General features: G+C 41.6%; 1 protein-coding gene across 7 annotated transcripts in view; it reads right to left on the bottom strand.

Moving 5' to 3' along the window:
* atp11c (ATPase phospholipid transporting 11C) overlaps window positions 1-13,122 on the bottom strand; it is a 58,152-nt gene extending 45,030 nt beyond the window's left edge. For 6 of the 7 annotated variants that reach the window (XM_042492801.1, XM_042492805.1, XM_042492806.1 and 3 more), the window contains exon 1: window positions 12,584-13,122. In XM_042492801.1, coding sequence (XP_042348735.1) covers window positions 12,584-12,610 — 27 coding nt within the window. In that variant the 5' untranslated portion in view covers window positions 12,611-13,122. Of the gene's footprint in view, window positions 1-3,020; window positions 3,042-12,583 lie in introns of those variants that run through there. The other variant, XM_042492804.1, reaches the window with a different exon arrangement.
* Window positions 13,123-13,775: the final 653 nt, after the last annotated feature.

Genomic DNA, 13,775 nt, shown 5'->3' with positions numbered 1-13,775 from the left:
AAAGGATCACTTTACTGGCATGCATGCTTTAAAATCAGGAAAAGATGACACTTATAATATTACTACATCCACAAGCTATGAGGAAATGTTTTATCATATCAAAATATCAATGCTGATGCTGATATATTGCCAAGCCCTACCCATACAACCACTGTTATCGAAGTGGTTTTAGCATTCAGGACTTGTCTGGACAGCAAAGTGCTCTAATCTTTTGTTGTTAAGCTCCCTGTCAAAGTGTAACTGAAGCGTGTCTCCAACAGCATACACGTGTATCTCCAGCCAAGATGTGTTCGGTGTCAAGCAAGTGAAATTGACAAGCATCTCTGAGCAAACAGCAAACAAAGATGCTACCAGGATGCACAGAAGCAAAAAGGCCAGTGACAGCAGGTGTGGCATCGGCACAGGGAGCGTTATTTACCTCGACACGCACTGATTTTGAGGTCAAACAGAATCGATGCTGTAACTTACTCTTACAAAAGTGCTGAACCAATTTGAGAAAAAGCTCAAAAGAATACAGCGGGTTAAAGCTCGTCTGCTCGTGGGGTTTTGTGACTTGGGCACAGTCGAGGAAAACACACAGGCTCATTCAGCACGGAATGCAGGAGCTGTGCCATTAAGCTTTAAAAAAATCCACTCAGAAAATCTGCTTAAACACGTTTAATGAGGTGTGAGGGAGCTGTGTGAAGAGGAGAGAGCGCTGGGGACCTGTGCTTGTACTTCTTTATGTCCAGCACGTGTACTAATAACACTCGGCGCTACACTGAGAACGACAGATTCGTTGTTAAGTCCGTGTTCCCGTTTGACCTCAGAATCCATTTCATGTAATTCTCTGTGCAGAATGAACCAAGTACAGTCTAATTCCTCATTGAGTTGTAGCAAGTGCATGAGAAGAGTGGGCTGAAGAGTGTGGGAGGCTCAGTCCTTTATCACATTCAACTACTTAACAACATCTGCTTCAGCTGCATCTTATCTCTCATATCGGGTTTTATGATGTCGCTCTCAGCTTAAGTGGATTCATCACAGGTCAACCTTATCTGCCTGTTAATGCAGTACATATTAGCAGTTTTTCCTCTTGCCAGATACAGGAGAAGGCACAAGACGGAAAGCCCCGAGAGAAGATCTATGACATTAAAGCTACGCCTAAACATCAAATGATGTTCTGAGAGTAATGGAATGAATAAACGCCTAACCGTTGCAGGAAATGTTGATGACAACAGTAAAAACAGCCTAACTGCAACATAAAGTTGCTATTATGACAGGCTGAATAGAGTTGAGTGATGAATGTTTGAATGCGAGGGGAAAGATGCATGCGTTGAGTCAAAGCCGTTAGTCACTGCAGTACTCTATCTGGCACTCGCCTCTCTTTCTTGTCAGCCCACTTGCCTGTCCTCTTCCAGCATGCTCACTCTGTCTCACTAATTGTAACTCTCTCAGTTTTGATTACACATCCAAGCACTCATTGCCGGGGCTGCAGAGAATTTACAGAGGCTACGTTGTCGTTTGATGAAAATATAGACACCTTGATGTCATATCAGACTGTTTAAAAAGTTTGTCACTACAGTGACTTTGAGAAGTTGAACCTCTTAGATGCATTTTGCTGTGCTACAAACGAGTTGTTAATAAAGCCATTTCACACAGGCTAATTTGTCTAATTTCAGCAGAAAGATGCCTTGCTTTATTTAAGTGTACCAGATATTCAATACATATTTAATCACTGAAAACCCTATTCTCATATCAAGCAGCTTACTCCATACAGTAAGACCAGAGAGCAATTGTCTCTCAGGTTGCACAATAAAGCAAGACATAATTAAAATTACACTATGACCAAGGGCATTATCCGAATCTCAGGAGCAGCAATTTTTTTTATAAAAGTAAAATGTGTCACAGCATGTCATTATAAATGATGCATTGTGGTGCTACAGAGATGCACTGGCCTACAAAACCATATTCCTGCTGTGTTTGGTACAGACCACAGCAAAAATGTTTTTTTTCAGTGAAAACTGAATTACCATTATCACTAAAACTGTGACTCATATCACCATTGCAATATCCAGGGTTCCCGCACATTTTAAAAACTGACTTTTTAAAACTTCTCATAATACTCATCCCATTTCCAGGATTTTAGATAAAATTGGGTAGGCTTACATAGTGATGCATAAAGTTCACAAAAGCAACCATATCCAGACGACGAAAGGCTAGGTGCTGGACAAAAGATAATACAAGATGAAGATGATAACAATACTGATGAAGCGCATGTGGCCCTCAATGGTAATTATATTAAATATTCATGGGCTATAATCTACACTTTGGATTTTCTTCTCTTATTCAGCGAAACAGCCATTAATTATTACACATGCACTTCTCAGGCATTTGCTGATAAACACACAAGCACCTGCTAACTTAACTTGCTTGTTAGATAATCTCGCCACCACCTAGCTGCACATACGGCCACTTTGCAAAACATCAAAGCCACACCCATTTTTGGAGGACAGAAAATTTAAGATCCAATCAGACACACATTACATAAAAAATGTTAATTATACTCAAAAGAAACTGCAACAATTAATTCATCACATACATACAACATGATTCCATGACTTTTTCAAAATTTTCCAGATTTTTCGAATTTCATGACTTATTAGTTAATTAATTTAATACCATTATATCCAGGCCTGGGAAACAAGTTTGAGGGGTTTGTTCCATAACTTTTCTTTGACCATGGGAACCCTGAATATTCGCAAAATAATGGCAGCATTATTTTTTTGGCATATCATGTAGCCCTACTTGTCTCATTGGAAAATAGCGTTATATGCCTTCTTTAGGTTACAATGAGACACTTTTATATTTTTTAGCCTTCCATCTTTATATTAAAACAACATCATTAACAGGTGGGTGCACATCATCACCAGAACAATCTTAAAATTTGTTTTTGGGTTGGTTGGCTGCAGAGTTTTTCCATACTTTGAGGCTACCAAATCAAGAAAAAAAGCAGATCATAGTGAACGTAGAACAGGTGTTACCTCCATCATGGATCCACCAATACTTGGCCTTTGGCATAGTCTACAGAGTCCATATCAGAGGCTACTCTCTGCTCTGCCCGCTGTGTGCACACAGTGATGAATGGCCCCACAGAGTAATAATAGTCCAACTTGAACTGAGGGCTGATCCTAAGGAGCTGTTGTGGATAGGCAAAGGCTCATTGTTCTACCAGCATCCCCGCAGCTGTACGAGACACAGAGTGTACTGTACGACGGGCTGGTACTGGCCTACATTACAACGTGTCCCTCGACAATGGGGAGGAGGGGAAACTCATCTAGACCTCGTACTGGGAGCTGCTTCCTCAATCATTCGGTTGCCTCAGAAAACCGCAGACAGATATTGTGCTAACTCATTTTTGCAACCCCTACAGTCTACTGACGACTGTTAAAACATCCAAAAACCAGTTTTGTGATGAGATAGCAGGTGGCCACGAGGAAAAAGTTTGTGTGCAATATGAAACGAATCATAGGCAGGAGACCCGTGAGCAGTGTGGAAATCTACCTCAGCTATAGTTTAACACAAGAGAAGATGATTAAAAAAGAAAGAGAAAAAAATGGCTGTGGACATTACCACAGGAAATGGGTAAGGAAGTCACGCTCTGCTGACAGATGTCACTAGGCCATTTGTATATCTAAAGTACGCTGTTCCTCAAAACAGAGCCTTACACAGACCAAATAGAAGACAAGAACGACGTCTAAACTTGACAAAACAAACCTTGGAAGAAGCCTGCAGTAGACAAGTTATTTTTTAACTGGTTTATAGTCTTAAAGCTTTCACTTAGTGAGTCTTTGGTTTTGCTTCAGAGATTATACAGTATGTTACTCCAGATTGAACTTTGTCCCCGTAGCTACCATCCTTTGGACACGTTAGCTCAGTAAATCCTGTGCAGAATGACAAAAGTGAACTGGCTTCTTATGGAGAAAACCTCCACGCTTTGTGCTTTAAGTCCAGGCAAAGTGAGCACATTTCGAGCAACAGCCTAGTCACACTTTAATCTATAATTAAAGAGAATTTAAAGCAGCGTAGCCATAAACGGAGTATGTTTTTTCCAGGCAAGTGCACATATGCTCTGTGCTCCTTTTTTGTTTGCGTGTGTGTGACAAATCATCAGCTGCTTAGATGAAGGTGCTTGATCCAGCTGTTTTTTTCTATGTATGGGTGGTAACTTAACTAAACTGCGAAACACGAAGGCCCCCACCACGTCTGGCTGAGAGCCATGCAATGCCAACAAAAATGCATTTACAGTGCATTCTAATGGTGCTGACAAGCTTTAAAAATCTCCATCTCAGCTGCAGCCCTGACATTATCTTTAATAATGTACCGAGCTACACTGGCTGTAATTGCTATTCAATTAATTATCCTAAGACACTGCATGCAAGGGCAACGGGTCTAATGACAAAAATCAATGTGCCTCTTTCCTTCTTCTGCTCAGAGGGCATGGTTGATTTGGGGTTGGGGTTTTTCTCAGCAAGCGTTTCCTCCCACTGAACTGTGACCACATTAAAAAGACTCATTTTTCTCCCTGTGACTAGGCTACACCGCCTGGCGAGCTGGGAGTTTTGTGGTGGAGATAATCATTGTAGGCTGGTGCTTAACCTAGGTGTTCATGCCAGTGTGGGAGGGAGCGCGTTCATATGTCTTCTAGCGCTCGTTAAATCCTCACATGGACTTTGCTGTTCCTCTTCTCTCTGTCAGCGAGTACCCTATCATTTCAGGTGACAATAAAAAAAAACCCGGGATGACGAAAACATCACAGATGCTGCCGTCTGTCCTCCTCCCTCCCTCCGTGCTCAGACACAGAGAATGAGACATAGACACAGACGGCAAAAAAAAAAAAAAAACATCCCCCCACACATCTCAGCATTCTCTTCACATCTCACTGCGAATGCTCTCTGGGTAATGCTAGAGCTGGAGCATGGCACAGAAAATCTCTGGATGAGCCTTTATACATATATGGATGACGAGGATGCATTCTGAGTGCCGCTAGCCTGGCGAGGGTCAGGAAAAGGAGGAGCGATGTGAGGAGAATTCAAAATAAATGAAGCAACCTGAATTATTTAGAGGTACAAACTGAGAATTCAACCTAGCTTTTAAAAGGAAGTGGAAAATTGCCACAAAAAGCCATCCGTGGTCCCCTTGTATCCAACCTGACCCGCCCACTCCACTGTGAACCGTTACAAGATGCCTGAAAGAGTCTGTCCATTAGGTGGGGAAAGAGATGGAGACGAGCGAAGAGGCTACAGGTCCACCCCCCTCGGTTTCACTCCAGTTTCTCGGGTTTGAGTCACGCAGGGCTTTCCGTTCTCCCCCACTATATTTCATCAGCCCGCTATCCCACAGCCGGGCCGTTTATTCCTTCACACTGCCTCCCTCCCCACACTAAATGTATTTATTATCCTGCTGTGTGTTGCAGATGAGCTCCTTTGGCTGGGTTTCCATTACTGGGCAGAGTGCAGGAGACCAGATGGAGAGAGGAAGGAAGAGAAAGAAATCAGAGTAAGCAATTCTGTTCGCAAGCCAATTCACGGCGCAAGACTAATGGCGGCAAAACCGAGCGCAGCTCCAATCAATACGCATCTCTCCTAATCAAACAGTGCTGATAAATCAAATGCTCCTGCATGCCTTGAATGCACTGTGGCCTTCGGATGGCACTCTTAACCTAACTGCTCACCCAAGAGTGACGACTCTGTTGGAGGACTCTTGTATCTCACTGGTTAACAAAATCCCCTAATGCCAGTCGCAGCTGCCCCATAGGATTTTAAGACATTTCTTGGACTTCAGGACTTTTCTAGAATTTTAGGGCATTTCTAAAATAGCAGGAAGTTTCTAGTATTTTAGGACATTCCTAGGATTTCAGGATATTTCTAGGATTTCAGAAAGCTTTTGGGGATTTTAGAATATTTGTAGCACTTTAGAGCATGTCTAGGATTTTAGGACTTTTCTTAGATTGTAGGACATTTCAATGGTATTTAGGACATTTCTAGAATTTTAGGAAGTTTCTGGGGATTCTAGGACATTTTCAGGACAGTAGGACTTTAGGCCAGGACATTTCTAGGGTATCAGGATGTTTCTAGGATTTTAGGATATAGTGGCTTCGATAGGACTTCTGTCAGGGGGTTAGGGGGATCCTCCACTGGCACTTTTTTTGAATAACAAGCTCTATTTTTATGCTGTTTTATGCACTCTGGCACCCAATGTGTACTAAATGTACAAAAACAAGACTGACTGGTGTGCGATATAAAAAAACACAAGCTGGAGCATTCTGAGGCATTGCAGCAAGAACGAAATACAGTAATGAAAAAAGCATCAGGTAAATTTGACGTTACAAAGGGCCTATAATGCTGGAAATTAGACTCAGTCCCCCCCCCCCACAGCTGCAGGTCAGATGGATGTAATGTATTGTATAGCAGCAGCTACAAAAACATCCTCTTTTTATTGCTGAACAAACATTAGCTTCCCCTGGGAAGAGTGATACCAGATAGTCGCTGAAAATACATTCAACCTTGTGTGTTTACATTAGCACAAAATCCCCTTAATGTGAAGGTGTGTGTAGTCAGTGTGCATGGATATTTCTTGCACTGTAGTTGTGTTAGTGCGCAGGTGCAGGTTTGTGTGTAAATCTCAGACCTGCGATTGCGCTTAGTTGACCTGAGAAACAGGTTTACAGAGCCCTGGGGCTTCCAAACGCATTTGACATGCAATCCTTCAAACCCCTCTCACATAACAACATCTCCTGCCAGGTGTACTAGTGCTTGGGTCACAGTCAAGTAAAGACAGATCTGAGACTGGCAGGAGCCAGTGCATCAGCCTGCAGCAGGATGGATAGGCTGAGGAGAGATGGAGAGCGGGGCAGAAAGGTGAAGAGGGGAAGCGAGAGGGGAGGACCCGAGTGGTGCTGCTCCCTGAGCTGAGGTTAGAAAATATTTAAGATTTCCCTTCCCTGCTATGAAACATAGCTGAATTAGCATGAGTTACCTCCTCCAAATAAGAACCTCCCTTCAAAAGGTATACTTTAAAGCTGCATCAGACCAAAAGAAAAAGCTCTCAAATCATCAAATGTTCCTGCTCTATGTTGTGGAAATAAACTGCAAATGTCATGACAACACTGAGTGTTTATGAACAAAATCTGAAACCACGGGGAAATAACTGAAGGCGAGAATCATTGAACCGTCCTTTGATTTGAGCACATTTCGGCATGTTATTTTAAAATGCTGCCGAGACAAAGGGCGTTACAATATTTAAACGCTCTTCAGCTCGGGCCTAAATAAACCCAAGAGGCTGTAGTTAAAACGCAATGCTACTATTTGGTGCATGATGCTAAATCAAAACGACGATGACACACTTATATTTCACAATGGAAATGTGAATTACAACCATGAATCAGCCAAGCGAACTTCTCTTTTTTTCACTTTTAAGTGATATTTGTGTTTCATTGTGATTTTCTAAAGCTGCCAGCAACTAATATTTTTTTTTAATCGTCAGTTAATCTGCCTGAATAAATAAATATTCAAAGATATTCAGTTTACTATCATATAAGACAAAAAGCAATACATTCTCACAATATACAAGATGCAAGTAAAGAATATTTGGCATTTTTCCCTAAAAAAGGACAATGATGAACTGATTAGCAAAATACTTGTTTAGAGGCAACAAAGGAGGATTTGTGGTTTGTAAAAATTCATAGCTGGCTCCTCTTCCTTTGCTCTTAGATGCGTGCTTTTGATCAGGTATCTGATCGCCAGTTTTTATAAGCCTCATTAAGACCTGGCAGTAACATGCATCCTGGGAGATCCAATCACAGGTGGACAGCTCAAAGGGCTCTGATGCATCTCCACATGCATCTCAAGTGACTACTTGAAATCGAATCTCACTACCCCGCTCTGTGCAAATAAATGCAAATAAATGTTTATGCAAATAAATGCATCTCCGAGCAAATAAACACATACATCATTTCTGTTTGCAAAGACCAAACAAGTTCTTGTTTTTCCGAATGTCCTCATTGTGGTGCATTTATACCTGTACTTTATACCTGTGAACGGATCATCCAAAACACATGTTAATGTCAGGTATGAACAGGGCCAGAGAGTCCAAAGCTATTCAAAGAAGGCTGACACACACTCTTTGACCCCCTGGAAGCTATGGGGTACGACATATGCGCAGTGTAACTGGAGCTGTGATGTTGAAGGGTTACAACAGACAACACTAGAAATAAAAGGATGGTGTCGGGTGCTCTTGGGGCGTGCTCTTTTTAGCCTTTTTGGGTGTGCTCGGCCTGACAGAACTTTTTGGGTACGGTTGAATGGATGGCGGCTTATAAAAAATAGAATGTTTTCATATAGAAAGTCTTTGTTGCCTTTTATTAAGGACCTTCTCAAGAACTGCAGAATTGTCATTTTCACTCATATCTTTACTTTTCGTACAACATATATTCTGACCCAAGGCTGACCACCTGCAGACCAAGCAGTGAAACAAATCAACCACCCCATGTTCTGCGATAATGCGCCAGCAAATTAGGCTTTCGGAAACCGCAAACCAGATTTTACTGCTCATGTGTTGTACCCCGAGGTTATGATGTTATATGACACTAGCTGCTTTGACAGAGTTTGCGCTATAAGGCCGCATCCAACTCCCCTCTTTATAGACGTCATATCTCACTTATGAGTATCCATATCAACTACACAACACAACTTTCCATATCACCCAGTCCTAAGTCCATGCATCATTTTCTAGGAAAGTCCTACTCAAACTGCCCTTAAATGAAGAAAATAAATGACAAATAGCTTCAGCACTATATTCTATTATTGTATAATCCAAACTCAAAGCAATTCCCCGACCATTTCCTGCCTTTGTGCACAGGGTAAGAGCACCTGTCGAGCTTCAGTGTCCTTCATTACTGAGCAGAGGAAGTATTTGCTTCAGTACTACAATGGAGTCAAAACATGAAGCAGAAACTTCACACGTGTGATTTCAGCCGAGCCAGAGAGAAGGAGGAGGCCTTCTGGTTACCATGGTGCAAAAAGAAGATACTGAGGTGCTGCCTGGGTGATGGTGTTTTCATGTGTCGGTGCTGTTCTCCTTGCAGTCAAGGCAGGGGCTCCCACAATGAATACTATCACATTTCCGCCAGGCTCCACCTCTCACAGATCATACTGCTGCCTTCAAGGGCTTCAGCGAACATCAAAGGCAACTGTGTGATTTTGCATTCCTGTCAGAGCATTACAACCTCTGGAGCTTCCCCCCTGATGAAAAGCCCAGCCCCACTCGCTCCCACAGCCATCTTTAATGATTTTCCAAAGACACACTCAGGGTTTAGTGGCACAGTGCATCATAGTGGGAGAGTCAAGTGAGACACATGGAGCCTCCTCAGTGCCTTTTGGTAGGAGCAGTCACACTCTTTCCCCCTCTCCCTCCTCATGATGCACATGTACCCCCTGTGGGCAGGGGGAGGGTGGTGTGAATCAGGAGGCAGAGAGCCAGAGCCTCAGATAACGGCACTGTGTGCATCAATGACAGTGTGGCTGGCTGCCCCGCACAAAATATTATTTACAGCTCACACTGGAGAGAAATTATAGCAGCAATCCTCTCCAGAAGGAGGAAAATCAGCTGACCTGGCAACACTTAGAGAGAGGCCAGAAGGAGGGTCAGGCACTATAATTATTATATTGCTTCCCCTTATTCACTGTCAGTATCTATACTGCTCACATAGCCTGTGGGGGATTCAACCCACTGGTGACAACAGGTTACTGGTGCATAAGAGGATGATAAAGAGGCAGTAAAGGTGGTTTAGCATTTATAAACCTGGCCTTGCAGATAGTTACTCCACTTTCAACTAGCCCACTCATGGTTGATTAATGTATGAGAAGGGCAATGAAACCAATGGATGAACTTTAAAAGGGTAAGCATTAAATTGACCAATCGTGAAATATGATGTCAAAGCAGTTCACGCTGGCAATATACCAACTTCTATATTGAACAAATCCTGTGGCTTGGATGCAAAGCAACATTAGAGCATAGAGGGACTGTAGCACTTTTACAAAATAACTATCATGCATCCAAAAGAGGCATGGATGAATAACTGAAGCGGCCTACCAGGCACAGGCCTCGGAGCCAGAAATGTCAGAGGCCCCCTGGCCTACACATGCAAAATATCACTCATATTAACAACTATCAACAAGGAAGAAACTCAAAAAGACCACAAAGACATGCAAACAACTGCAAAGACAGAGAAAACGACCAAAAAGAGACAAATTTACCCCACAGAGAAAGAAAACGACCACAAAGACACAAAACAACTAAAAAGAGAAACAAAACAACCAAAAAGACCAAATGTTCCCCAAAGAGATACAAAATGACTTCAAAGAGACACATAATGACAATGCGATGCAAAACAACTCCAAAAAAAAAAAAAAAAAGACAAAAAAAAAAAACACACAAACATACCCCAGAGACACAAAATGACATCAGACACAAAAACAACCGCAAAGTAACTGCAAAGGAACTGCAAAGACACCAAAACGACTACCACTAGATGCAAATATACCTCAAAGAGACATAAAATGACCAACACAATGCAAAAAAACTTCGAAGAGACACAAAATCTCTACACAAAGACACATATATATCCCAGAGACGCACAATTACTTCATTCACAAAACATCTACAAAGAGAAACAAAATAACCAAAAAATGCACATATATTACCCAAAGAGACACAAAACACGTACATAGAGATGCAAAGACACAGTAAAGACACAAAATGAGTACAAAAAGACACAAAACAACTATAAAGACAAACATAATGACCAAAAAACACAAAAATATACTCCTAATATACACAAAATGAATATACAAACAATTACAAATTGCAAAGGAACTGCAAAAGACCAAACAACTACAAGGAAACACAAAGCTGCAGAAAGATGCTGATGACTGCAAAGACAAACAAGAAACAAAATCAGCACAAATTTTGTGTGTCTTGCGTCGATGTAGGAGAGGTGGTGGGGCCTTTTCTATATTTGTGCCCAGGGGCCCACTGTCTCATAATCTTCCCATGAAAAGAGGACCCTGTAGATTTTATTTTCTTATTTTTCCAAAGCAAAAGATGCTCTATTAAAAAGGATATTAAAAACCACTGAAAAGCAGCAGATGCTCAAATTTAAGATGCTCGAATAAGCGAAGCAGCTAAATTGATTATCAGGTTTGTTGCAGATTGATTTTCTGTCATCCTTTAATCCATTAATCAGCTAATTGTTTCCTATGTGATGCTAGGCAAAGGCATATCTTGTGATGCAGGTCTTTGGGCCTTTAAATAGAGAGCATATTTTTAGCTTTTGGGACCCCAGAGAAAAGCAGCCCGCGTCTCTGGAGGAAGACAGATGCTCTCCTAATAGAGCTTTAGTTCGGGCTAGTTTAGGGCTGTTGTACACATACAGGTGAGACTCGCTGTACATTTGTTGATTCGGTTGTTATGAAGCCCCACGTCACTCCAATGACGTGCTCAGGTAACATGTTTGTTTGTAAATGGTTAAATCCATTTATCACTTCAGTTCACACATTAAATCATCATATCAATAATGTAACCTGTGGCCACTCAGGAAGGTGGCCGTTTTTCTTTTTATCCTCCCCAAATCAACAGATTTTTTTTTTTTTTCCTTGAGCCTCCCTGAGCGACTCTGGGAAAATGTATTAAGTGTTTGTCCCACATTTGTTAAGGACCATCACCAAAAATGTTTTTAAAAAACATTTGTTTTTAAAAACAAATCACTGCCAAACTGTTTAATAAAAAAAAAAAAAGGCCAAAAAATGTAAAGATAAAAAATCTTCGATTAAAAAATTGAATCACTAAAAATTTCAAAGGAAAAATATCACCAAAAGTTTTTAAAGAAAAAAACATTTTTGGAAGGCTTTTTTTTTTATTTTTGGGGGAGTAATTTTGCTTCCTACAGAGGTCTGGGCTATGCCCCCAGTGTCCTTAAATCATTCAACACCCCTGTTTTTTAACTAATTGTCCTTTCTTTTTCCAATATGTCATTTCATTCTGTTTCAGCCCACATGTTATTCACAGATTGTGAAATAAAACTGAATCGCCTCTGTTGTCATCTCTCTTGTGTGCGGACCTTGAAATAATGATTAGGTGGAGATCTGGACGCAGTGGCTGGATCAGCTGGGAACCACTAATCCACTTGTTTATCCCATTTCATCTGATGCTCCACACCACTGACTCCATCCTAGTTTAATGACTCTGAGTTGAGCTAACATCGTCTGTCGTGACTTCCTGGCTGGTTGAGAACTTGCCTAGCAGTTAGCTAACTGGCTCACTAACAAGAGCAATGAAGTGGGACAACAGCTGTCTCCAGTCAGTGTGAAGTAACACTTTGTTGCAAGTTTCTCACGAATTTCCAGCAGAAATTGGGGAGAGGAAATGGGTGTGAATGCCAGCACACATTCTTTGAGGGCAGAATCACTGCAGTTAAACGCTAGCAGGAGCAGCAGGATGTCATAAGCTAACAATGTGTGTGTGTGGTGTTGGTGCCAGGCACACATACCAAACGGTTCAGTCTTCTCCGTAGCATCTTCTTCTGTTTATCTTTGATTTCGCAACAACTCTTCTGATTCAACAGACGCCTCCGGGCTCTGCTTCAGCTTCTCCGGGGAATAACTTTACATGTATGTTAGTTAACCTGCTAGCTCCTTAGCTATCTATTCTCTACTCTAACGTTAGTTCTAGCTATATGAAATGCCGCAGCGACGCTACATCGTTTCCATTTTGTTTGATTTCGGTATCTTCGCACCATTCGCATTCTCTCCCCCTGAATATTTTCCGCGTTGCGGTGTACTAGTCGCGCTTCCCTTTGCTGAAGCCTGAAACAGTCCCTGACATTTCGCTCCGTGCCCTGTTGCTTAGACTCGTGCGAAGCATTTGTGGCTCTCCGGTCTGCCTCCCCGCTGACTCGCAAACTGCCGGCGACGCGCTAAAAACTAACTTCTCTTTCCAATCCCGCCGTGCACAGGTCGCCTCACCTCGCTGTCAAACAATTTTTACTCCAGCAACCCAGCAGCAGCAGCAACCCACAAACGTTCCCACGTTCACAAGCTCCACCCGGGGAAGGTGCGGCGAGTTTCGCTAACAATGCATCATGGGAAATGTGGTCTGACTTTGAACTACAGTCCTTGTTTTGCAAATGTGCTTTATAACATAAAGGAGGCAGTTTGTGATTGCACTTCAGGGATCATTGAGCACTGATTAGAAGACTGTTATCAGCGATTTATATTTGTCTTTCTGTGAGATAAGTGGTCAAATGTACAAAAAAATGTTGTTTCTGGTCTTCATATGGGTGTTTTGTTTTTGTTTTTTCATTTAAGAGTATTAACAATATTATATTGAGATTTTAGACGTGTACTTCATTATTTTTAAGCCTTCCAAAATACATATTTTAACCCATGTCCTTTGTGGGGGACACCAGGACTTGCTACTTCTCATTTTCAACTATTTTCCATACTTCAGGAAAGAGGACAAACCTTAGAGCCAGGGAGTATATTTACATTTATTAATTTTTATGTCTATTACTATTTATAGGCTATGTTATGTTGTTGTTACCATTATTGTTGCTGTGCATCTCTCCCCCTCTCTCTCTTCCCCCTCTCTTTCTCTTTTTCTCTTTCTCTTTCTATCCTATATATCATTTTGTCATATACTGTAATTTAATTGTTTTTTACAGCATCTATTGCATGTCTGTC

Source organism: Plectropomus leopardus, chromosome 9 (assembly GCF_008729295.1).
Source record: "Plectropomus leopardus isolate mb chromosome 9, YSFRI_Pleo_2.0, whole genome shotgun sequence".
Taxonomy (NCBI): Eukaryota; Metazoa; Chordata; class Actinopteri; order Perciformes; family Serranidae; genus Plectropomus; species Plectropomus leopardus.
The sequence above is the reverse complement of the archived record's forward strand: the minus strand, read 5'-3'. Positions and strand labels throughout refer to the sequence as shown.